The sequence below is a fragment of the Rhinoderma darwinii genome, chromosome 2, assembly GCF_050947455.1.
Source record: "Rhinoderma darwinii isolate aRhiDar2 chromosome 2, aRhiDar2.hap1, whole genome shotgun sequence".
NCBI classification, from domain to species: domain Eukaryota; kingdom Metazoa; phylum Chordata; class Amphibia; order Anura; family Rhinodermatidae; genus Rhinoderma; species Rhinoderma darwinii.
In genome coordinates this window covers 124,037,931-124,061,096 of record NC_134688.1, presented here as the reverse complement: position 1 = coordinate 124,061,096, position 23,166 = coordinate 124,037,931, and the positions used below count along the sequence as shown (strand labels likewise).

General features: G+C 44.4%; 1 protein-coding gene across 1 annotated transcript in view; it reads right to left on the bottom strand.

The window, feature by feature from the left end:
• ERICH6B (glutamate rich 6B) overlaps positions 1–23,166 on the bottom strand; it is a 157,051-nt gene that overhangs the window by 107,854 nt on the left and 26,031 nt on the right. The window contains exons 2-4 of the mRNA XM_075850233.1: positions 22,594–22,925; positions 6,456–6,495; positions 4,318–4,439 (exon numbers count right to left, since the gene is read on the bottom strand). Coding sequence (XP_075706348.1) covers positions 4,318–4,439; positions 6,456–6,495; positions 22,594–22,876 — 445 coding nt within the window. The 5' untranslated portion in view covers positions 22,877–22,925. The remainder of the gene's footprint in view (positions 1–4,317; positions 4,440–6,455; positions 6,496–22,593; positions 22,926–23,166) is intronic.

Genomic DNA, 23,166 nt, shown 5'->3' with positions numbered 1-23,166 from the left:
TACAGGAGATTTATTGCTAACTTCTCGGTCATCGCTAAGCCTCTTACGGATCTTACTCGCAAGGGTGCTGATCTCCTCCACTGGCCTCCGGAGGCGGTCCAGGCTTTTGAGATCCTTAAGAAGTGCTTTATCTCTGCCCCAGTGCTGATTCAGCCTAACCAAATGGAGCCATTCATCGTGGAGGTTGACGCCTCCGAGGTGGGAGTGGGTGCTGTCTTGTCCCAGGGTACCAGGTCCTTCACCCATCTCCGTCCCTGTGCCTACTTCTACAGGAAGTTCTCGCCCACTGAGTGTAACTATGACGTGGGCAACCGCGAACTCTTGGCCATCAAATGGCCATTTGAAGAGTGGCGCCAATTCTTGGAGGGGGCTAGGCACCAGGTAACTGTCCTTACCGACCACAAGAATCTGGTTTTCCTAGAATCTGCCCGGAGGCTAAACCCGAGACAAGCTCGATGGGCGTTGCTTTTTACTAGATTCAACTTTGTGGTCACCTATAGGGCTGGGTCTAAAAATATTAAAGCTGATGCACTGTCGCGTAGCTTCATGGCCAGCCCTCCTTCGGAGGAAGATCCTGCTTGTGTTTTGCCCCCAGGTATAATCATATCCTCTGTTGATTCTGACTTAGTCTCCGAAATTGCGGCTGATCAAGGTTCAGCTCCCGGAAACCTTCCTGAGAACAAGCTGTTTGTTCCCATGCAATTCCGGCTAAGGGTACTCAGGGAAAATCATGACTCTGCACTATCTGGCCACCCAGGCATCCTGGGTACCAAGCACCTCATTGCTAGAAACTATTGGTGGCCTGGTTTGCCTAAAGACGTTAAGGCCTACGTCGCCGCTTGTGAAATTTGTGCTAGGTCCAAGACTCCCAGGTCCTGACCAGCGGGCTTACTATGTTCTTTGCCCATTCCCCAGAGACCTTGGACCCATATCTCCATGGATTTTATTACCGATTTGCCTCCATCTCAATGCAAGTCGGTCGTGTGGGTTGTAGTAGACCGCTTCAGTAAGATGTACCACTTTGTGCCCCTCAAGAAACTACCTAATGCCAAGACGTTAGCTACCTTGTTTGTCAAACACATCCTGCGTCTCCATGGAGTTCCTGTCAATATTGTTTCTGACAGAGGGGTACAATTTGTTTCATTGTTTTGGAGAGCTTTCTGTAAAAAGTTGGAGATTGATCTGCTCTTCTCCTCGGCCTTCCATCCTGAAACTAATGACCAAACTGAGAGGACTAATCAGTCTATAGAACAATATTTAAGGTGTTTTATCTCCGACTGTCAATATGATTGGGTCTCCTTCATTTCCCTCGCCGGATTTTCCCTTAATAACCGGGTCAGTAACTAGTCAGGGGTCTCCCACTTTTTCTGTAATTTTGGGTTTAATCCACGGTTATCCTCCGTTTCACCTGGTGGTTCCAACAATCCCGAGGTAGATGTAGTTCATCGGGAAATGTGCACAGTCTGGGCCCAGGTTCAGAAGAACCTAGAGGCGTCCCAGAGCATACAAAAGACTCAGGCAGATAGAAGACATTCTGCTAACCCCTTGTTTGTGGTCGGGGACCTGGTGTGGCTATCTTCAAAAAATTTGCGTCTTAAAGTTCCGTCCCAAAAATGTGCTCCCCGGTATATAGGGCCGTACAAGGTCATTGAGGTCCTTAACCCTGTCTTCTTCCGACTGGAGTTACCCCCGTCTTTTCGAATACACGACGTGTTTCATGCCTCCCTCCTCAAACGCTGCTCCCTGTCCTTGGCTACCTCGAGGAAACCTCCGGTCCCTGTTCTCACCCCTGAAGGGGTAGAATTCGAGGTGGCCAAGATTGTGGATAGCAGGATGGTCCAAGGCTCCCTCCAGTACCTGGTCCATTGGAGAGGATACGGGCCTGAGGAGAGGACTTGGGTACCCGCCCGGGATATTCACGCTGGGGTATTGCTCAGGAGGTTCCATCTTCAGTTCCCCAATAAGCCAGGTCCACCTAGAAAGGGTCCAGTTGCCCCTCATAAAAGGGGGGGTACTGTAAAGGATTTACCAGACACAGCTTCTGTGTCGACGCCCGTGACTAATCAGTCTGCATCTGCTCCTAGGTCTGATAGAGTGACTCGATCTGCTACCACTCAGGCTGCCAGGCTGAGTAGTGGGAGAACCTATCACAGCCTGGCCAGACGGAGCTAGCTCCCGCCCTCTGTCTATTTATGCCTTCGTTTCCTGCTTTTCCTTTGCCTGTGATTCTGTCTGGTTTCCTGGCTTTGCTGTTCCTGCTTGTACTATTGACCTCTGCTTCAATTTGACCCTGGCTTTACTGACTACTCTCCTGCTCTGCGTTTGGTACCTCGTACCCTCCTGGTTGACTCGGCTCGTTCACTACTCTTGTTGCTCACGGTGTTGCCATGGGCAACTGCCCCATTTCCCTTAGCTTCTGTGTACCCTCGTCTGTTTGTCTGTCATGCACTTATTGAGCGTAGGGACCGTTGCCCAGTTGCATGCCGTCGCCTAGGATGGGCCGTGCAAGTAGGCAGGGACTGAGTGGCGGGTAGATTAGGGCTCACCTGTCTGTCTCCCTACCCCGACATTACATTCTGCCTCTAATCAGCACTGTAGTCACTGTATGATCTGCAGCGAGATGATGGTGGTATGATTAGGATATGATTTTTTTTTTGTGAAACAGCATCTCCCATCATATCCTCACCATTGTTCGGGCCATGCTGGGAGCTGTAGTTTTACACCGTAAAAATCTATACGGCAGTGGTTGCGCTAAATTGAGCTGTATTTGTTCTGGTGCTGTATATATGTACTGAGCTTGGTTCTGTTGCTGTATTTATGTACTGATCTTGGTTCTGATGTTGTATGTAAGTACTGAGCTTGGTTCTGGTGCTGTATATACGTATGAGATTGGTTTTGGTGCTGTATATATGTAATGAGTTTGGTTCTGGGAATGTATATATGTACTTAGGTTGGTTCTGGTGCTGTATTTATGTACTGAGGTTGGTTCTGGTGCTGTATATACGTACTGAGCTTGGTTCTGGTGCTGTATATTTGTCAGAGCTTTGTTCTAGTGCTGTATTTATGTACTGAGCTTGGTTGTGGTACTCTATATATGTCAGAGCTTGGTTCTGGATCTGTAATTATATAGGATATATTTATAAGAACAAAATTGCAGGGCAGATGGAATTGTTCTCAATACATTGTATATTTCATGGGAACCTGTCTGTTACCTTTAACCCCTTGAACCGCCACCATGCGGCAATACATGACCTGTCAATATTTCCAAACATTCCCTTGTATGTTTTTTTTCAGATGCAGCAAAATCCTTAAAATCCACTTTTAAAACAGCGTACACTATATGCTAATTACTCATTAAAGGGTCATGGAGCGGTGCCACTATCCTGAAGAGTCACACAGTCCTGCCTCCAAACCCACCTTTCCATGTTTGAGTGACATCTCCCTGGCTGATACAACTTTCTCGGATGCGCCATTGCCTTGTGTCCCTATACACAAGTAAGGGGGCTGTGTGGCACTATACACAAAGGGGGCTGTGTGGCACTATACACAAGGAGGAGCTGTGTGGCACTATACACAAGGGGGAGCTGTGTGGCTCTATACACATGGGGGAAATGTATGGAACTATTTACAAGGGGCTGAGTGTGGCACAATCTACAGGGGTCTGTGTGTGGCACTATCTACTAAGGGGGGAGCTGTGCTGCACTTTCTACTAAGGGGGGGCAGTGTGGCACTATATACAAGGGAGGGGGGCTGTGTGGCACTATATACAGTGGGAGCTGTATAGCGCTACATACAGTGGGGGCTTTATGGCGATATCTGCAGGGGGGCTGTATGGCACTATCTACAAGGGGATGTGGGGGCGCTATCTACAAATGGGGTGTGACACTGTCTATAGGCGGGTCTATATAGCACTGTCTACAGGGGGGCTGTATGGCACATTCTACAGGGGGCACTATTTATAAGGGGGGCTGCTTTTGGCACCCGGGGGGGGGGGGGGGGGGGTCCAGTCAAGAGTTTGCTATGGGGCCCAGTCTTTCCTAGTTACGCCCCTGCTGAGAACAAAAGTCCTCATTTTTATTTTGGATTTGTCTCCAGGTTTTATGACATGAATCTGGTTACTTCATTCATTGGTCACTGTAATAGGATCAGACTGACAGTGAAGAGGGATAGAGGGACTTGGGTCCAAAGGGACTGTACTTCCAAAAAAAATTTACATTTGGGAGGTATGGATATATGTTTGTACTTTTAGTACTATTCATAGCACAATGAAAGAAAAAAGATAAAAGGAAGTAAAGAATAATATGGACTTCTACTTACCATTTTTACTTCCATTTGCTTTGTAATGTCTATTACAGTCTGTCTGAGTCTGTACATTTTTGCATGGCAACTTTCTTACATTTGTCATCTGTCTTTTCTCAGATTTTGAAGATGTTTCCCTTCTTTAAAAATAAATAAATAAAAAGACAAATATTGAAAAACATTTCTACATGAATGAACAGTATATTAGGAGTGAATACAGATTCTTGAGTTGTTCCCGTCCGTCATTAAAAAGTCTGTTCCGTCATTTCTTTGTTATCTCTTCCTTCCCTATTTGGGACAACATTTGGCTGTTTGGAGTATCACACCGAGTTTAGATCAGGTTTTAGTTTAACCAAAACCAGGAACGGATCCAAAAAGTGGGAAAAGCATAAAGTAAAGACTTAGGGGGAATGTAACAATGTTTCTATGGCAGAAAATGATGCAAGCGGACAAAAAGTCCCATAGGGGATAGATGTGTTTTGTGGGACAACCCCTTTAAGAGGCGTGTGCCTGGCGCAGTCTTAATACAGCTTTCCCTTAGTCTAAATTTACAAGTGACAGGATTGTTGCAGACTTTTTGCAATGGAAAATCCATTGCATACATCTGAATGGGGTTGTTTCTGCAGCATGTGCATAGATTTTTACAAACCTCATTCAGATGTATGGACCAATCACAGAAATCTCTGCAACAAATCTGCCATGTGTGAACATTACCTAAGTCCATGTTCACACACACAGTGTTCAACAGCAATTTCAATGGTGTTTTTATCAGATTTTTATTTTGGGAGGGAGGGTTCCAATGTTGTGGCCAGATGTTAGTGAAAAGTCTATAGTAAAATATGAGAATGTCTACATTCACAGCATTTTTTGGTGTTTTAGTGCTGTTTTTGGGGTAAGTAGCTTTTTTATTTAAAGGCTGCATTTTAGGTATCGCATGAATTTAGCAGGTGTTTTTCTCCATAGGCTTCTTAATATAATTTAAAATGCATGGAGAAACCATATACAAAATGGCACAAAATAAAAATTGCCAGCAAATATATGAAAAACTAAAAAGAACACAAATTTTTTACATGCTTTTATTATGAATAAAAATACATTTATCAATGTATTTGTGCAGGATTTAGAAGAAAGTGGCATCTCTACTACAGTGAAGAAAAAAGTGACGTATTTTTAGTCAGTGTGAAAGTTAATGGCAATGTTGTATGTTGTGCCAGATTTATTAAAGAGAGAAAATGCAGTAATAAATTTGTCACAACATATGTCAATACAGTAGTCTAGATTTAAAGGGGTTATCCGACAAAAATAAGAACGATTTATTATTTTTCATTTCTGAAATTAATAACTTCGTAATATACTTTATTTTCCAAACCTGCACGGATTCAGCCCCCGTCGCATCGACCCGGAAGTTTGGAGTGGCTGTGCTTGTAGTGACGCATTGACACGGGCTCGAGGGGAAGGAGCACCCCCCTCCTCTCTGTGTCAATGACGTAGATGAAGGGGCTGGCTGCCTGACTCAATTCATCAGCTAGGCTAGTTCCCTTCTCGGTCTCTAAATCAGCCGTGACAGAGAAGGGGGCTGATTCAGCTGATGAATTGAACCAGGCAGCCAGCCCCTTCATCCACGTCATCGAGACACAGAGAGAGGAGGGAGGAGCTGCCCCCCCAGAGCCTGTTCCGGCGCGTCACTACAAGAATGGCTGCTACGAATTTCCTGGTCTGCGCAATCCATGCAGGTTTGGATAAGAAAGTATATTAGAAAGTTTATTCATTTCAGAAAGGAAAAATAATGAAATCGCTTCCATTTTCATCGGACAACCCCTTCAGCTTAGACATTGGCTAAAATTAAGCCACTCTTGATAAATGTGGGTCACTGTGTGAGGGAGTCCTATAGCTGGCTATACACATGAGATAAAAGTCAGCCAGGGTCACCGTCTATAGTGGAGTTTTGGAGAAATAGCCGTCAACTAAACAAGCGTTTGCCGACACCTATCTCATGTGTATGGCCAACTTATATATAGAATCTGTAGTTTCAGAAATAGAAATCAGGTGACGTAAGAGAAAAATAAAAAAATGGAAAAGAAATGACAGATATACAGTAGTGTTATATTACGATCATACCCTGAGAAAAATGAACTGCAGTTATGTAAGATACTTACCCACACTGTAGAAATTCTGTTTGTGTTTCATTTCTGTCACCTGTGCAATAAATACAGACGTGATCATTAAGTGAAAAACATCCGTGTGCTTTGCCTTATCAGAAGGGAAAAATATCTCACACAGCCTAATACAAGTCGGACTAGGGAGGTGTTTCATCAGCTAATAGTGAACTTCACTTTTCAATGCAGTTAGGCCGGGTTCCCACGTAGCGTAAACACTGCAGAATTTCCACAATGGAATTCTGTGCAGAAATTCCTCAGCATTTACAGTAGTAGCAAATAAGATTTTGGAAATCTCATGCCCACACTGCGGGAAAAAAATGCAGCGAAAATGTTAATAAATTGACTTGCGATGCAGAATTTAAATCCGCAGCATGTATATTTATGCTGCATTTATGTTGCTTTTCTGTTGCAGGTTTTCCCCATTGAATTCAATGGGGATGCAAAACCCACAACAGAAAGTCAAGTGTTGCGACTTTTGCGGCGGAATCGCAGCGATTCTGCCGCAAAAATCGCAACTCAGGAAAAAAATAAATTCATACTTACCCAGAACTCCCTGCTTCTTCCTCCAGTCTGGCCTCCTGGGATGACAGGCTGCAGCGGTCACATGGGCTTTAGCGTCATCCAGGGAGGCCGGACGGGACAGCCATGGAGGGACGCATCACCATGACATGGCGTAGGTAAATATGGGCAGTTTTTTAAAATTTATTTCTATGCTGCTTACCGCCGCTGGAAATTCCGGCCGAAAAACCGCACCACAGGTCGGACATGCTGCGTGGTTTTTATGCAGCGTATCCGACCCATGGGAACCCGGCCTCTGGATTGTGGTTTCTCAACGTGTATGAGCTAAACACTTACCAAAAAGTCACCCTTTGGCCTTTTCCTGGCGTATACACTGAATGTGCATCGCAAACATAAGGGCAGATTTATTTAGACTGGAATTTCAGTCTTAAACTGAAGTTTTTTTGGTATAAAATGTGCCAAATTTATTAAAAGGTTCACACCTCCTAAGAAATGTGGCGCATCTTGGATGGAAAAATAGATTTGCAATAAAATTTGCACAATTTTCTGTCTTTATAAATAATAAATCTGTCAAAGTTGTACACGACATCCCCTTCCTGTTAAGCCACCCACTTTTCTCGTCACTATTAAAAACTGGCAAGTGGTGAGAGAGGTTTTACCTTGGTGCAACGCTACAATGCAAAGTTTGAAGTTACCCATAGATCAATATTAGGGTCAATATTAAAGGTCCTAAACCATGTAAAAAGGATCCTAATATGCGGTTATATTATGGCCAATTGCCCATAAATAATGGGTCATAGGAAGATCAGTGAGTCTGAGTGGGGACTGGACTGGACTGATATGAGTGAATAAATTCTGTATACAGCACTACAGAATATATTGGTGCTATATAAATAATAATCACATAGTACATACTGTATCATAATGCACATGTTGTGTGAGTAGACCAGTATAACCAACGTGCCCACCCCTCTGTAATGTTATAATCTTAGTCCAGAAACAGTCTATTTATTTATGGCTTTGCAGCTTAAAGGAAAAATCACTCTTCCTAATGCATGTGTAACAAAGTGGTCTATGTTCGGGTCAGTTCGCACAGCAGATTTTGCATGGCGGGTCCCGCTGCAAAATCCGCTACGGAACTATTCCTGCCGTCGGTGGAAGTCAATGGGAGGTTTGGGCAAAATCCGCCCGAAGATCGAGCAGGACGCTTCTTTTTCCCGCTAGCTGAAAAAATCAGCTAGCGGAAAAAAGAAGTGTCCAACTCCCATTCAAATTAATGGGAGGCAGAATTTTGTGACGGGTTCCGCCGTGTGAACAAAGCCTTACTGTACACTGACGTTATAATTAGAATAATACGTTTTTCTTTTTGTAAAAAACAGTAAGATATATAGTTATAAAGCATTCAAAAGCGTGCTTGGCTTGGATGTTACACAGAACTAGAAGAGGAACTCACAAGAAATAAGGGCAGGTTCTCATTTATAAAATCAAGTGGTCCCCAGGGCAACTGACCTCTAACTGCTTAACCGCCCTCCCCTAGGGAAACCTTTATTTTATCATTGCTTAGTACATGAGGCACTACGCAGTAAAATAATACTAGAGGACTAGGTCACAGATCTGCCTTAGGGCCCATGCACACGACCCAATTTTTCATCTATAATTATGGACCAATTCATTTCTATTGGCCTCGGACACCTTTCAGTATTTTTACTGATGGGTGTCCGTGCTGAAAAAATTATAGAACCTGTCCTATTCTTGTCCGTAACTACGGCATGGACTCTCCCATTGAAGCCTATGGGCACTTCCGTAAATACAGACAGCTACAGATGTGCAACCGTAAACAGTCCGTATTCAGTGGCGTAGAAATTGCGACCGGGCCCTGAAGCCAGGGGGCCCGCGGCCCCCCCGCACCACATAAATAAAAAGTTACCATAGTAACTCGGGCCGCGGTCCCCTGTTACTATAGTAACTGACAGTACTTACCTTCCTGGTTCCGAAGCGCAGCAGAGGTCCTGACGTCCCATCGCTGTGCGCAGCGCATGACGTCACAACGCTATGCGCCGCGCACAACATCGTGATCCTGGATAGAGTCAGGACAGAACTTCCGCCGTGGCTGAAGAGGAGGGTAAGATTAATATCCCTGTCTGCTGAAGCTGATTGGCGGGGTCCGACACCCGGGAGCCGGCCAATCAGCTGTTTTGAAGGGGCCGCAGCACTCGTACGACAGCTGCTTTCCCTTCATTCTGGTCACTTCATTCCGGTCACTTGCTCACACTGTGAATCCGTGTCGGCGATTCACAGCGTGAGCAAGTAAGTGAAATGAGGATAGGCCATCAATGTTTAGGGACTGGACAACCCCTTTAAGCCTACGATGTAGCAAGTTTAGAGGGCCCATGAGACAGGATCACAGATTGTGTGATGCGGTCTGTTGGGGCCTGTATCTAAGCCAATCACATGGTAGGCTTAGATACATGGCCCATGTGTGATCCTGTCTGATGGGCCCTCTATTTAAGCCTACCACAAGGTAGGTTTAGATACAGGGCCCCAGCACACAGTAATCTTATACTGTATAAGATTCCTGTCTGCTGGACCAAGTATCTAAGTCTACCTTGTGGTAAGCTTAGATACAGGGTCCCACAGACAGTATCACACATGGGCCCTCTAAGCCTACCACATGTGTTACTAATAGTTTTTTGTGTGTTTTCTTACAGGTGCGGTCGTTGGACTACGTCGGATTCCAGGACTACTTCAATGACGACTTTTTTTATTATCAATAAAATGGTTAATGAGAGTTGTGTGTGGTTTTTTTATTATTTCAATAAAATATTTTTTCTATGTCTTTGTGGTTTTTTTTTAAACTATATTACTACCGCCTTAGTAATGGCCGCCGGCTGATTGACAGCGTCCATTGCTAAGACGGGGCTTTGTGTTAGCCGATGCAGAGGCGAACACTAACCCCCATTATTACCCTGGTACCCACCGCCACCAGGGTTGCTGGGAAGAGCCGGGTACGATCCAGTACTTGACCATCTGTAGTGATGGGTGGGCAATGGGGCGGCCGCAGGCTGGTATTATCAGGATGGGAAAGGCCAGAAACAGTGGCACTGCCCATCCTGGTAATGCTGCCTGCTGCTACTATGTTCTATCTGGCTGGTTATGAAAAATGGGGTCATTTAAAAAAAAATAATAATAATTGGAAAGAACAATGTGGGGTCCCCCCCAATTTTCATAACCAGCCAGATACAACACAGCAGCAGCAGGCAGCATTACCAGGATGGGAAGGGCTACTGTTCGTACCCGGCACTGACCGGCACCCCTGGTGGCGGTGGGTACCGGGGTAATAATGGGGGTTAGTGTTAGCCTCTGCACCTGATAACATTAAGCCCCGCCTTAGTAATGGAGGTTGTCAATCAGCCAGCGGCCATTACTAAGGCGGTACTAATAAAGTTTAAAAAAATACAAGCACATAGCAAAAATATTTTATTGAAATAAAAAAACACAACCCGCATTAACCATTTTATTGAGAATAAAAAAACGCTCTCATTGAAGTAGTCCTCGAATCCGAAGTAGTCCAACAACCGAACTTGTAAAAAAACACAAACACGCAAAAATAATTAGTAACACATAAAGAAGCAAAACAATTATTATTCTTACCTTTCCTGGATCCAGCGCTGGAGCCACAATGTCAGAGAGCTGGGCCCTGTATCTAATCCTATCATGTGTGATACTGTCTGCTGAGCCCTATATCTAATCCTATCACGTGTGATACTGTCTGCTGAGCTACTGTATCTAATCCTATCATGTGTGATACTGTCTGCTGGGCCTTATATCTAATCCCCTCATGTATGATACTGTCTGCTGAGCCACTGTATCTAATCCTATCATGTGTGATACTGTCTGCTGGGCCACTGTATCTAATCCGATCATGTGTGATACTGTCTGCTGAGCCTTATATCGAATTCTATCATGTGTGATACTGTCTGCTGAGCCACTGTATCTAATTCTATCCATAGTTTATAGGGTCATAGTACTATAGATATGCTGTCTCCTATACACACATACACATATTTTTTTGGGGGGTATATGTATTGGGGCTATTTCCCCTGGCATTTTAAGTCCTTAGTGACGCCCCCGGCTGCTAGTGCTGCATTGTTGGGTCACTTAGGAGACCCAGCGATGCAGCTGAAAGCAGCGGACCGTCGGCCATGAGAAGTTTGCTGGGGGGGGGGGGCCCAACACGAACTTATGAATCGGGGCCCATGAGCCTTTAGCTACGTCCCTGTCTGTATTTATGGAAGCGTTGCTATGCAACATGTTGGTGACATCATTTGCAGCCTCCCTCTTTTTTTTTACGGATCCGTATATGCGCATCAAATACGGATTCAATATGGACCGTATTTACACATAGATGAAAATACGGTCGTGTGCATGGGGCCTTAGGCCCCATGCACACGGGCCGTCGGGCGCGGATGGCAGCTCACATTTTCGGCCTGTGCTCCCATACAAAGACATGTCCTATCTTTTGCGGTACACTTCTACGGCCCAAACACCTTCCTTAAATAAATGGGAAGGTGTCCGTGAACTATAGAAGTGAATGCATCCGTAATTGCAGACCGTAATTGCGACCCGTACGATTTTACGGTCTTGTGTATGGGGCCTTAAAGAGGATCTATCACTAGTTTAGAAATGCACAATCTGCTAACTAATCGCGATTGAAACTGGGATTACGCTATACAGGAAAGGGGAGAAGCTGTTGGCTGATTGGACAGTCATACAGACAACACCAACACTGCCCACTCAGAAAGAGCAGCGTTACCGCCCTTTTGGCTAGTATAGCCTCATTTTCATATTTAGAAATAAGCTCATAAATGTTAAAATAATAAATGTTTTGCCACACAATTTTCACTGGAATTATCAGCGTTTCCTGGGGTTAAGGGTACATTTTTGTTGATTTTTTTAAATAAAAATGTCTATCAGTGTGTTTGGTGCAACGTTCTAAATACTTTTTAGTAAAAATCGATTTTTACTTCTTGAGATACAGCTGCTTTGTATATCCTGTATACAAAGCAGCTGTATCTAGCACTGAGAACATCACTTTGTGCCCTTATACAATTTAGGCCCTGTTTATCCCCCCATATAGAAGTTAGGCCCCCAGTTTGTACACCCATAAATTTAGTGCCCTCTGTAGATAGTGCCACACAGCTCCCCTCCCAGGTACTGCGACATAGCTCCCATCACAGGTAGTGCCAAACAGCCCCCATCCCATGTAGTGCCACACAGCCCCCATCCCAGGTAGTGCCACACAGCCCCCCCTTCCAGGTAGGGTCACACAGCCCCTTTTCTAGGTAGTGCCACACAGCCCCTCTCCCTGGTAGAGCCACACACCACCCCTCCCTGGTAGTGCTCTGCAGCCCCCCTCCCTGGTAGTGCCCCGCAGCCCTCCTCCCTGTAGGTAGCGCCTTTGGGGCTCCCTCTAGGAGTGGAATCCCCATCTAGAGCATTGCCGATGCTCTGGCCGGGAATTCCGCTTCAGGGGGAGCCACATATATGGACCGTGATGTCAGGGACAACCCCAGAGCCATAGACCCAGGCAGAGCGCTGCTAGCACTCTGACTGGGACTCCTGCTCTGCTCTTGACATCACTGTCTATATATTGATAGTGATGTCCGGAGCAGAGCTGAAGTTCCGGGCAGAGCGCTAGTAAAGGCTCTGCTCTGGTACTCCGGCTCTGTGGAAGCCTCTAACATCACTGTCGATATATGGACAGTGATATCAGGGACAACCCCAGAGCCGGTGTCCTGCCTGAACTCCAGCTTTGCTCCTGACATCACTGTAAATATATGGACAGTGATGTCAGGGGCAACCCCAGAGCCAAATACCTCCCTGCTTTGCCATTGCGTTCAATAGTAACTGCATCCTAATTTGTATTAGATCAGTCAATATATATTTTTAGCACACAGCTTTTAGGTACGTAGGTATGTTTTTCATGGTGTTGTTAGGCCTCATGCCCACTTCAGTTTTTTTTCTTCAGGGTGCTATCTGTTTTTTTAACTGATAGCACCCTGACACATTAATTTCATTGGGGCCATGCACACCTCCGTTCTTTTAGCGGAACCGTGCGGCCGTTCCGTAAAAAATAGGACAGGTCCTACTCCTGTCCGTTTTTGACAGAACAGTCTCAGCCTTTTCATTGATTTGGTCCGTGAAACAACAGACTTCACACGGAAGCCATCCGTGTGCAGCCTGTGTTTCACAAATCCGTCATTAGTGGCCATACAACGGCCGACGGAAGTGTTCATGGGGCCTTAGTGGTGTGTTTTGTGCATTTTTATTTTTGTAAAAAAATACTGCTGCCAGATGTTTGTTATTAGGAAATATAAAGTTCTCAACACACATTATGTTTTAATTTGTGGAATTTTTGATCCCAGCTGTGTTTTTTTCAAAACGCTGCATGTTCTGGGGTTGGTATTTTTAGGACATTTATTGTAAAGAAAACATGTGAACGAGGCATAAGGCTGTTTTCACAAACAGAGTTTTGTGACATTTTGTGGCCTTATTCACACAAGTGTGTTCGATTTCCGTCTGAAAAAAAATGCCCATTTTTTTTTTATACATATGAATGTCAGTGTTGCATGTGTGGGGTTTCCATGACATCCGTTTTTCTCATTCATTTTTATCATCTGCAAGCACTTCCTGGTTTTAGGCTATGTTCACACGGGGTATTTTGCAGAGTTTTTTGACGCGGAAACCGCGTCGCAAAACTCGGCAGAAACGGCCCGAGAACGCCTCCCATTGATTTCAATGGGAGGCGTCGGCGTCTTTTTCCCGCGAGCAGTAAAACTGCCTCGCGGGAAAAAGAAGCGACATGCCCTATCTTCGGGCGCTTCCGCCTCGGACCTCCCATTGACTTCAATGGGAGGCAGGAGAAAGCGTATATCTCGCTGTTTTATGCCCGCGGCGCTCAATGGCCGCGGGCGAAAAACGGCGCGATAATTGCCTCGAAAATCGGCGTGCAGAGAGAGGAATATCTGCCTCAAAGTTCCAAACGGAATTTTGAGGCAGATATTCCTCCCCCAAAATACTCCGTGTGAACATAGCCTAACTCTTCTAATTTTTTTTTCTGCATTTCTCCAACTGATCCATTTTTTTTCACTCACAACACTTTTTCTCGCAACCCTGTAGCATTCAAACATTAATAACGAAGTCCTGTGCATAAGGCCTTATTCACACGAACGTATTTCATGTCCATGTTACGCGCGTTAAAACAACGGATGTCACACGGACCTATGCAATTCAATGGGACCATTCAGACATTCAGTGTTTTTCACGCAGCGTGTGTCCGCTGTGTGAAACTCACTCCATGTCCTATGCTTGTGCATTTTTCACGCATCACGCACCCATTGAAGTCAACGGGTGCGTGAAAATCACGGCTAGCACACGTACGTTCATGCAACAGTTGCTAAAGAAATGATGAGAAAAAGAAAACAACCTCCTCCAGTTTTTCTTTTTGCTGATGTAAAAACGCGTGACATACGGATGACGTACGCGCGTAAAAAACACAGACGCGCACCCTACACGGATGGTCACACAGAACTGCAATGCAAGAAAAATGCTGCTTTCGTATGAATAAGGCCTAAAGATGAGGTCTCTCCAGTTACACCTCTGCCGATGTCGAGTCGCTATACACAAGCATTCGACACCAAGATGGGGTTAACGCGGTCCGCTTCTTCTTGGGGATGAGCAACTGGGACAGCCAGATGCAAAATCTGATTATTGAACTGTTAGAATATATTCTTACCCACAATCTGTTTGTCTTCAAGGATAGTTTCTATGTACAAAAGCAAGGCACTGCGATGGGGCGGCGTGCGCTCCGTCATATGCGAACCTGTTCCTCGGTTTTTGGGAGAGACAGGTTCTGCAGGATGGCGGCGCCCATGCCGCTGACCATGTGCAGTGCTGGCTACGGTGTATAGATGATGTACTAATCATCTGGCAAGGTACCGAAAAATTGTTGATTGAGTTTATGCAGATGTTGAATGTTAACACATTCAATATCAAATTAACTCATACCCTTGATAGACCCAGAGTGGATTTTTTGGATGTGACAATTGAGGCAGGTATAGGGGGGTTCTGCAGACAGACGTATATAGGAAGGAGACGTCAGTTAATTCCCTCCTGCATGCCACCTCAGCGCATCCATATTCCACTACAAAGGCTGTCCCAGTTGGTCAGTTCCTGAGAATGAAGCCGATTTGCTCCTCTGAGGAAAAATTTGAAAAACAATCACAAGATCTTAAAGAGAGATTTCAAGCCAGGGGATATAGTCAAAGGTGCATCAAGCAGGGATATAGTCGGGCCAAAAATACAGAACGAAAGAATCTGTTACATCCGACAGGTAGAAAAAAGAAAGATCAGACGGATAACAAAATTAGATTCATCTCCACTTTTAACAACCAGTGGCAAACAATGAGATCAGTTCTGGAGAAACACTGGCCAATCTTACACACAGAACCTGCATTTTCAAAGGCTCTACCGACCAACCCTCAGATGACGGCTAGAAGAAACAAAAATCTGAAAGATATACTAGTGAAGAGTCACTATGTGCCTCTGCAACTTAACCCCTTCTCCGCACGAGGCCCTATTCAGGACAGTTACCCCTGCGGTGACTGTGTGGCATGCGCCAACATATCAAGGACAACTTCTTTTAGTTCCGTCAAAAACGAACGTCAATTCAAAATTCTGCACTATATATCATGCAGTACGACCCATGTTATTTACTACGCAACATGTGGATGCCCAAAGGTGTATGTTGGTCTTACATCTAGACAACTTAGGGTCCGCATTCGTGAACATGTGAGGGATATTTTGGCTGCGAAGGAAGTTAGCGACTTATCACTATTGAAGACGATTCCGAAACATTTTAAATTATACCATGGATGTGACCCCAAAACCTTTCTGGCGTGGGGCATAGACAAGGTACATTGTGGTGCCAGAGGGGGAAATGCGAATAAGATTCTAGCACAAAAAGAGTGCAGATGGATCACTACCCTTGGAACTATGACCACCCTCGGTCTAAATGAAAAATTGAGCTTCTCTGCTTTCCTTTAAAATTATACTTATTCATTGCAATGCTTTTAGGTGATTTTATGTTATAAGGTATATATGTCCTACCTGTATTTGTTATTAACTATGTGTCTCTGCGTCCATGTTTAGATCCTGTTGAATGTTCCCAATGAGGGTTGTTCTTTTGGACAGTCGTAATGTTGCTGCAAGGATTTGGAATACGAACATTCGATTAATCAATTATAGATAGATGGATGAGAAACGAACACTGTGTCCTAATATTGTACATCAACTATGTCTTAATTAAATGTTATTGGATGATGCCATTTTTGTGAGCATTATTATAAAGAACCTTTGCCTCTAAATATAGATTATGTAAACTTTTTTCTTCATATTCAAATTGTTATTCTTTTATTTATTACTTTTTATACAATTTTTGTACATATATTTTCTTACTTATTTTTTATTATTTTTTCCACTGGTCTATGTACATGTGTTTCATGTATCTTCTTCACTATTTAATTAGTTGTACTTATTATAATAACCTTACAGTTATATTATTATCTTATGTCGTTACACCATTTGTTATTATCACCATGTGTTTTCACACTCTTACATCCGAGTAAATTAACTTTTTAATAATGATTATTTTTTTATTTCATGTCACCTTTCTTTCATTTTTAATTTATTTATTCCCACTGATTTTCACTATTCACCATACACGTTTATGAACATGAGTAGTCCCGTGATATGGGACATTTATCATTGCTTTTCTATATATAATGTAAGAGGAATGTACCGTTTAAATTATCCTATGGTATTGGCACCATTCAGAAATTGAGATACATATATTAGATACAATATATACCTCATCTTGGGGTTGCGCATGCTGCAGAGATGTCAGGTGCGTGCCTCGGTCTCCTCTTGTCAATACGCCGACTGTGCACCTGCGCTATAATCCATCGAGACGCGTCCTTGGAGACGCGCGTGCGCAGTAGTGGCGGGACGACAGGCGATGGAGGCACTGCGACCTTTGACCTAATCTCGCGCATGCGCCGTGGACCAGTGATGAGTGTTGTTTCTATCCGGAACTCCCTTTTCTTTTCCATTTGACACGCTCGACGGGGGACACTATATAAGGAGGACATAATACAGCTTAGATTAGACCCCCTGAGGAAGCTGAAACAGCGAAACGCGCATTGGGGTGTTATTCTTCTTACATGGATCACGGGCTCACTTCTATTTCCATGGGTAAGTTTGTGTTTATCGGCTCCCTCTGGTAGTTTCCAGATGAGTAGCCCTTTACACCTTGGGATGTCTATTTATTTCTGATGGTTCCTTATGCCATGGGACGTTCGCACGATACATTCCTTGTGATTTAGTCTTTCCCTTGAGAGTACCATGTGATACCTATTGGGATTTTGATTGGATATGTATTGATACGTCAGTGTGACATTTCTACATGACAGATAGTGGTTTCTTTTGACAACACATTACTACACTGTACCTTTGCACACCACTCCTGCCCAGTATATACATGTCCTGTTCTCTCTATGGTATAATATTCATACTATCCCTGTGGTTATATGCTACTTTGGAGTGATTCATAGATAATTTTCCTTTTTAGAAACCTCGCTATGTTTTTATCAATTGGTTGTATGTTTATACTATATGTAATAAAATTTATCTTTTCTACTCGATATGTAGCTCTGTGACTCTTGGTTCTCAATTTTATGCTATGATATAGTAGAGTCCGCTATTTTCTGACATTTTGGGGGTGCCTTGAACTAATTTTGGTCGTACCTAACCATTTACTTTCTCCTGTGAGACATTTATCTATAATAGTTTTGACTACTGTAGCGCGCATCACGCACGGCACACGGAAGTGCGTCCGTGTGACGTGCGCGGTTTTCACGCTCCCATTGACTTCAATGGGTGCGTGCAGCACAAAACATGGCCAAATATAGGACATGTCGTGCGTTTCATGCAGCGGACATACGGTGCGTGAAAATCACGGACTGTCTGAACGGCCCCATTGACTAACATAGGTCAGTGCGACGCGCGTGAAAAACATGCGCGTAGCACGGACGTATTATACGTTCGTCTGAATAAGCCCTAACTTGTATGTTCATGTGAATAAGTGTTCGTTTTTTGCCCTAAGTTTGGATGCTAAAAACACAGTAGCCAGATGTTCGCAAGTAAGTGAATAGCAAAATATAAAGTTCTCTACAGACCTCTGGCAAACTTTTTCCACAATGCAACGTGCTAGAGATTTACCGATAGACCACAAATTTAAAAAAATTGGCAACTGCCTCTTTGACCTGAGTTTCAGTTTTTGGAACAGTTCTTCTGGCTTTTTGTTTTGAAAAAAAAACTAAAAACACCATAAATTGTATGGAAGAGGTTTAAGGATACGTTCCCATGGGTCGGATACGCAGCGTAAAAGAGTCATGCAGCGTATCCGACCGGAACCCTCAGCACCTTCCGTCCGCACATTGTGGTGCATTTTTCGGACTAAATTTCCGCTGTGTAAAAAAGCGATCATACTTACCCCCACCCACCTTTGACGTCCACTCCGGCCTCCTACGATGACGTTGCAGGCCATGTGACACTTCAGCCTGTGATTGGCTGCAGCGGCAACATGGGATGCAACTTCATCCCAGGAGGCCGGACTGCAGGAAGAAGGAGCGTTCTGGGTAAGTATGAATTTTTTGTTTGTTTTCCGTAGTTGTGATTTTTGCAGCGTAATCGCTACAAATACGCCGTGAAAGTCGCAACACTTGGCTTTCTGTTGCAGGGTTTTGCATCCCCACTGAATTAAATGAGGAAAACTCGCAATGGAAAATCAACTAAAACGCAGCATAAATTGACATGCTACGGAATTGATTGTTTTTTCTCCGCTGCGTGGGCGTGATATTTTCTAAATCTCATCCACTTTGCTGCTACTGTAAATGCTGCAGAATTTCCGCACAGAATTCCGTTGCGGAAATTCCGCAGCATTTACGCTACGTGGGAACCCGGCCTAAAAGATCCAAAAAAACATATGCAAGAAGACATTTTATACATCAATTGTCCAATCAGTTTACAACGGTTCCCCCATCCCCACAAAAAACACAGCTGAAAATTACAAGTGTAGATGTGCTTTTTTGTTAGTGTGAACTGTGCTGCACTTTTCTGAAAAACTTCTATTGCTAGACATTGGCAATATGTATGTGCAGGGGCGTAACTAGGAAAGACTGGGTCCCATAGCAAACTTTTGACTTGGGCCCCCCTCCGCTGGGTATCACACAACCCCCCCCTTGTAGATAGTGCCTCCACACAGCGCCCTTCTATAGATAGCACCATACAAGCCCCCTGTAGATAGCGCCATACACAGCCCCTGTAGATAATGCCTTACAGCCCCCCTGTAGATAACGTATTACAGCCCCAAATCCCCCCTGTAGATAACGCCATACAGCCCCCCCTGTAGATATCGCCATACAGACCCTCTCTGTAGAGAACGCCATACAGACACCCCCTGTAGATAACACCATACAGACCCACCCCTGTAGATAACGCCATACAGACCCCCTGTAGATAATGGCATACAGACCCCCCCTGTAGATAACGCCATATAGCCCCCCCCCCAAAAAAAAACGGCCTATAGTTTGTCCTACAAAAGAGATGTATCCCCTATCCACAGGATAGGGGATACATGTGTGATCGCTTGCCGCGATAAGGAGAACGGGGGACCGAAAGTCCCCCGAAGTTCTCCATGACAAACCTCGAACTTCCGGCGTCTGCGCAGTTTAATAAAAATGAACCGGTGTGCAAGTCATTTCTATGGAGCTGCAGACAGACCCCAGAAGTCTGAGGTTTGTCATGGAGAACTTCGGGGGACTTTCGGTCCCCCGTTCTCCTTATCCTGTGGATAGGGGATGCATGTCTTTTGTAGGAACAACCCCTTCAGTGGCGTCGCGCTGTAGCAGCCATAGCAGCTGCTAGCGGAGCCTCCGGCCATGGGGGGGCCCATGCCGGCGGATGGCACGGGCCCCCTCATGCTGCGGGCCCCGTAGCAGCCGCTATGGCTGCTATAGCGGTAGTTACGCCACTGTGTATGTGCAACAAGTCATGCCCCTGCCACATTTCTGTCCTTTTTAGAAGACAAACATAAAAGTGTTTTACGTGTTTTAAAGTGCCTCTGCTGTTTGATAAATATGGACTGCGTCTCAGTGACACGTTGATAAAAATTTGCATACTAAGGCCCTGTTTACACAGAGTTATTTGGCATGATTTTGACGGGGAAAACGGGTCAGAATCAGCGACAAAAAAACGGACAAAATCGCTCCCCATTGACTTCAATGGGAGGCAGAGGCTTTTTTTCCCCCGGGTGGCATTTAGCCGCTAGTGGGGAAAAAAAAGTGGCATGCCCTTTCTTGCAGCGCTTTCCGCCTCGGACCTCCCATTGAAATAAATGGGAGATAGAAAAAAGCCTGTGGTGCTCGTTTCCGGGCGTTTTTCATAGGGTTTTTTGCCCGCTTTCCTTGCATTAGCTTCATGGCTGTGGCCGAAAAACCGTACAAAAAACACAGCAAAAAAAGCACAGGCAGGTCAAAATCTGCCTCAAAATTCCTGACTCTGACAGCAAAAAACTCTGTGTGAACAGGGCTTAACACTGGCGCACTGTCTTTCACCTAGTGTAGCATGTGCTAAATTCATGTCCTGTTGAACATAAATAGGTTGGAAACAACGCTAGGTCAGATTATAAAAGCGGTGGAAAATCTTGGTAAATGAGTCGCACTGAGTAGAGGTGTCGGACTAAGTGGTGCAAGGGGTTCTTAAATATGGCATTTGGGCAGACCGATATCTGCAATATGGCAGGCATTGATCTAATGTGTATAGGGAATGATGTGACATGAAAATTTGATCTAGAGAGAAAACGTGGTAAAATCCCTAAAACGTAAAACTTTTAATTAATTATCTAAAACACTTGAATTCGAAATGTGATAAATACCCGACAACATGTATCTAGGCCCCTGATGACACGATATATGGCTGGTGTAAACTCACCCCTAAAACCTTGTAAATGTTTTTCCCCCGAGTACCCACTGATGAAACCACCTAAACTTTGGTGGAAACGCATTTGGGTAGGAAGTAGGGACTTCTTCAGGCTCTTCTAGGGTAAAACTCATAGGGTTTCCCTTTTTGAGTCGAGTGCCCTATAGGGTAGGGATTGTGGCAGGCTTTACATTTATTTCCACCTTGTCCACTTATCTGTATAATAATACAACCATATCAGGGCTGCTACAGGAACTCATGATGTAAAGATGCTGAACGCGGATCATGATATCGACAACAGATCCATTTAGGCTGGGTTCACACGTGGCGGAATTTCACTTAAATTCCGCTGCGGACACTCCGCAGCGTTAATCCGCAGCGGAGCCGTTTCTCCATTGACTTCCACTTTAATTTAGCAGTGTTCGTTTAGACGATGCGTAAAATTCCGCTGCGGAGCATAGGCTGCGGAGCGGAATTTGGTGTCCGCAGCATGCTCTGTCTGTTGCGGAGCAGTGGCGGACTCATGGCGGAATTTCTCCATTGACTTCAATGGAGATTCTAATTTCCGCAATGAAGTCCGCAGCTGTCATGCACATGTTATGTGTGCTGCGGATGCGTCTTGCTTTTTTAACTTGACATTTCTTCATTCTGGCTGGACCTATGTATTTCTAGGTCTACAGCCAGACTGAGGAAGTCAATGGGGCTCCCGTAATGACGGGAGCGTTGCTAGGAGACGTCTGTAAATAGTCACTGTCCAGGGTGCTGAAAGAGTTAAGCGATCGGCAGTAACTGTTTCTGCACCCGGGACAGTGACTACCGATCCCAATATACAGCAACCTGTAAAAAAATATAAGTTCATACTTACCGAGAACTCCCTGCTTCTTTCTTCAGTCCGGCCTCCCAGGATGACGTTTCAGTCTAAGTGACGGCTGCAGCCAATCACAGGCCAAGCACAGGCTGCAGCGGTCACATGGACTGGCGCGTCATCCAGGGAGGTCGGGCTGGATGCCGAAAGAGGGACGCGTCACCAAGACAACGGCCGGTAAGTATGAAATTTGTTTACTTTCACTAGGGAAAGTGCTGTCCCTTCTCTCTATCCTGCACTGATAGGGAGAAGGGAAGCACTTTTCCCGCAGTCCGCAGCAGCTAGTCCGCATCAATTTTCTGCACATTTTGGGCAGATCCGCAGCCGTAATCCGCAACCCGGATTAGGTGCGGCATTGATGCGGACAGTTGCGGAGGAAATCCGCCACGTGTGGCCATGCCCTTAATCTATCCAGTTCCTTGAGTGCAGGTGGTAAATGAATGACTGACATTTAACCTCTCTCAGGTGTTTTTTTTTTTTTTTTACAACATTTTAGATAATATAGTAAAAGTTATATTTTATGGACTTTCTTTCAGTGATAAGTTTATGTTTGAGTCTTTAATATCAATTACCAATCCTCAGTGATTAATGGAAACATAGTTAAAAGCAAGAATTCTCAACACTATAAAATGGAAGTATGAAAATGTAACGCACCAAATTTACAAGGGTCTTCCACCGTTGTGTTCGTGCCACTTTTCACCAAATCCTGCTCTTGTATTTCAGCAGCTGAGAGCCCTGTACTCCTCTTCAGTTCCTCCGATTGCTGGTTCTTCTTGATGTAGTCCTCTACCTTGCGTCTTTCACCATCAAAAGGGTGGTATTCTAGCTCTAATTTGGTCACATTTTCTACTGTCAGATTACTGAGGCATGGCACTTCTTCTTTTATTGGTAAATTACATCTGTTTGCAATTTGATTGCTCTTGTTTTCGTTGCTCATGGTATATGCTTAGGGGGTTTAGAAAAACTTTATATTCTTCATACACATTCTGCAATAAAAATAAAAATATTTAAATAGTCTGGATCTAAACACAGAGAAATTTTGGCTAAACAACTGTCATACAAAGCATATAATGACTTTGTGAAAGTAAGCCAATCGTTTTCTAGAAAACAGGTGCAAAAAAACCATGCCAAAATCTATAAGTGATTTAGGAGTAAAGAAAATAAATGTTAGAAGAAACATGAGATAGACTGAGAAATGTTGGCAACTGAAACTTTTTTCCTCTGGGA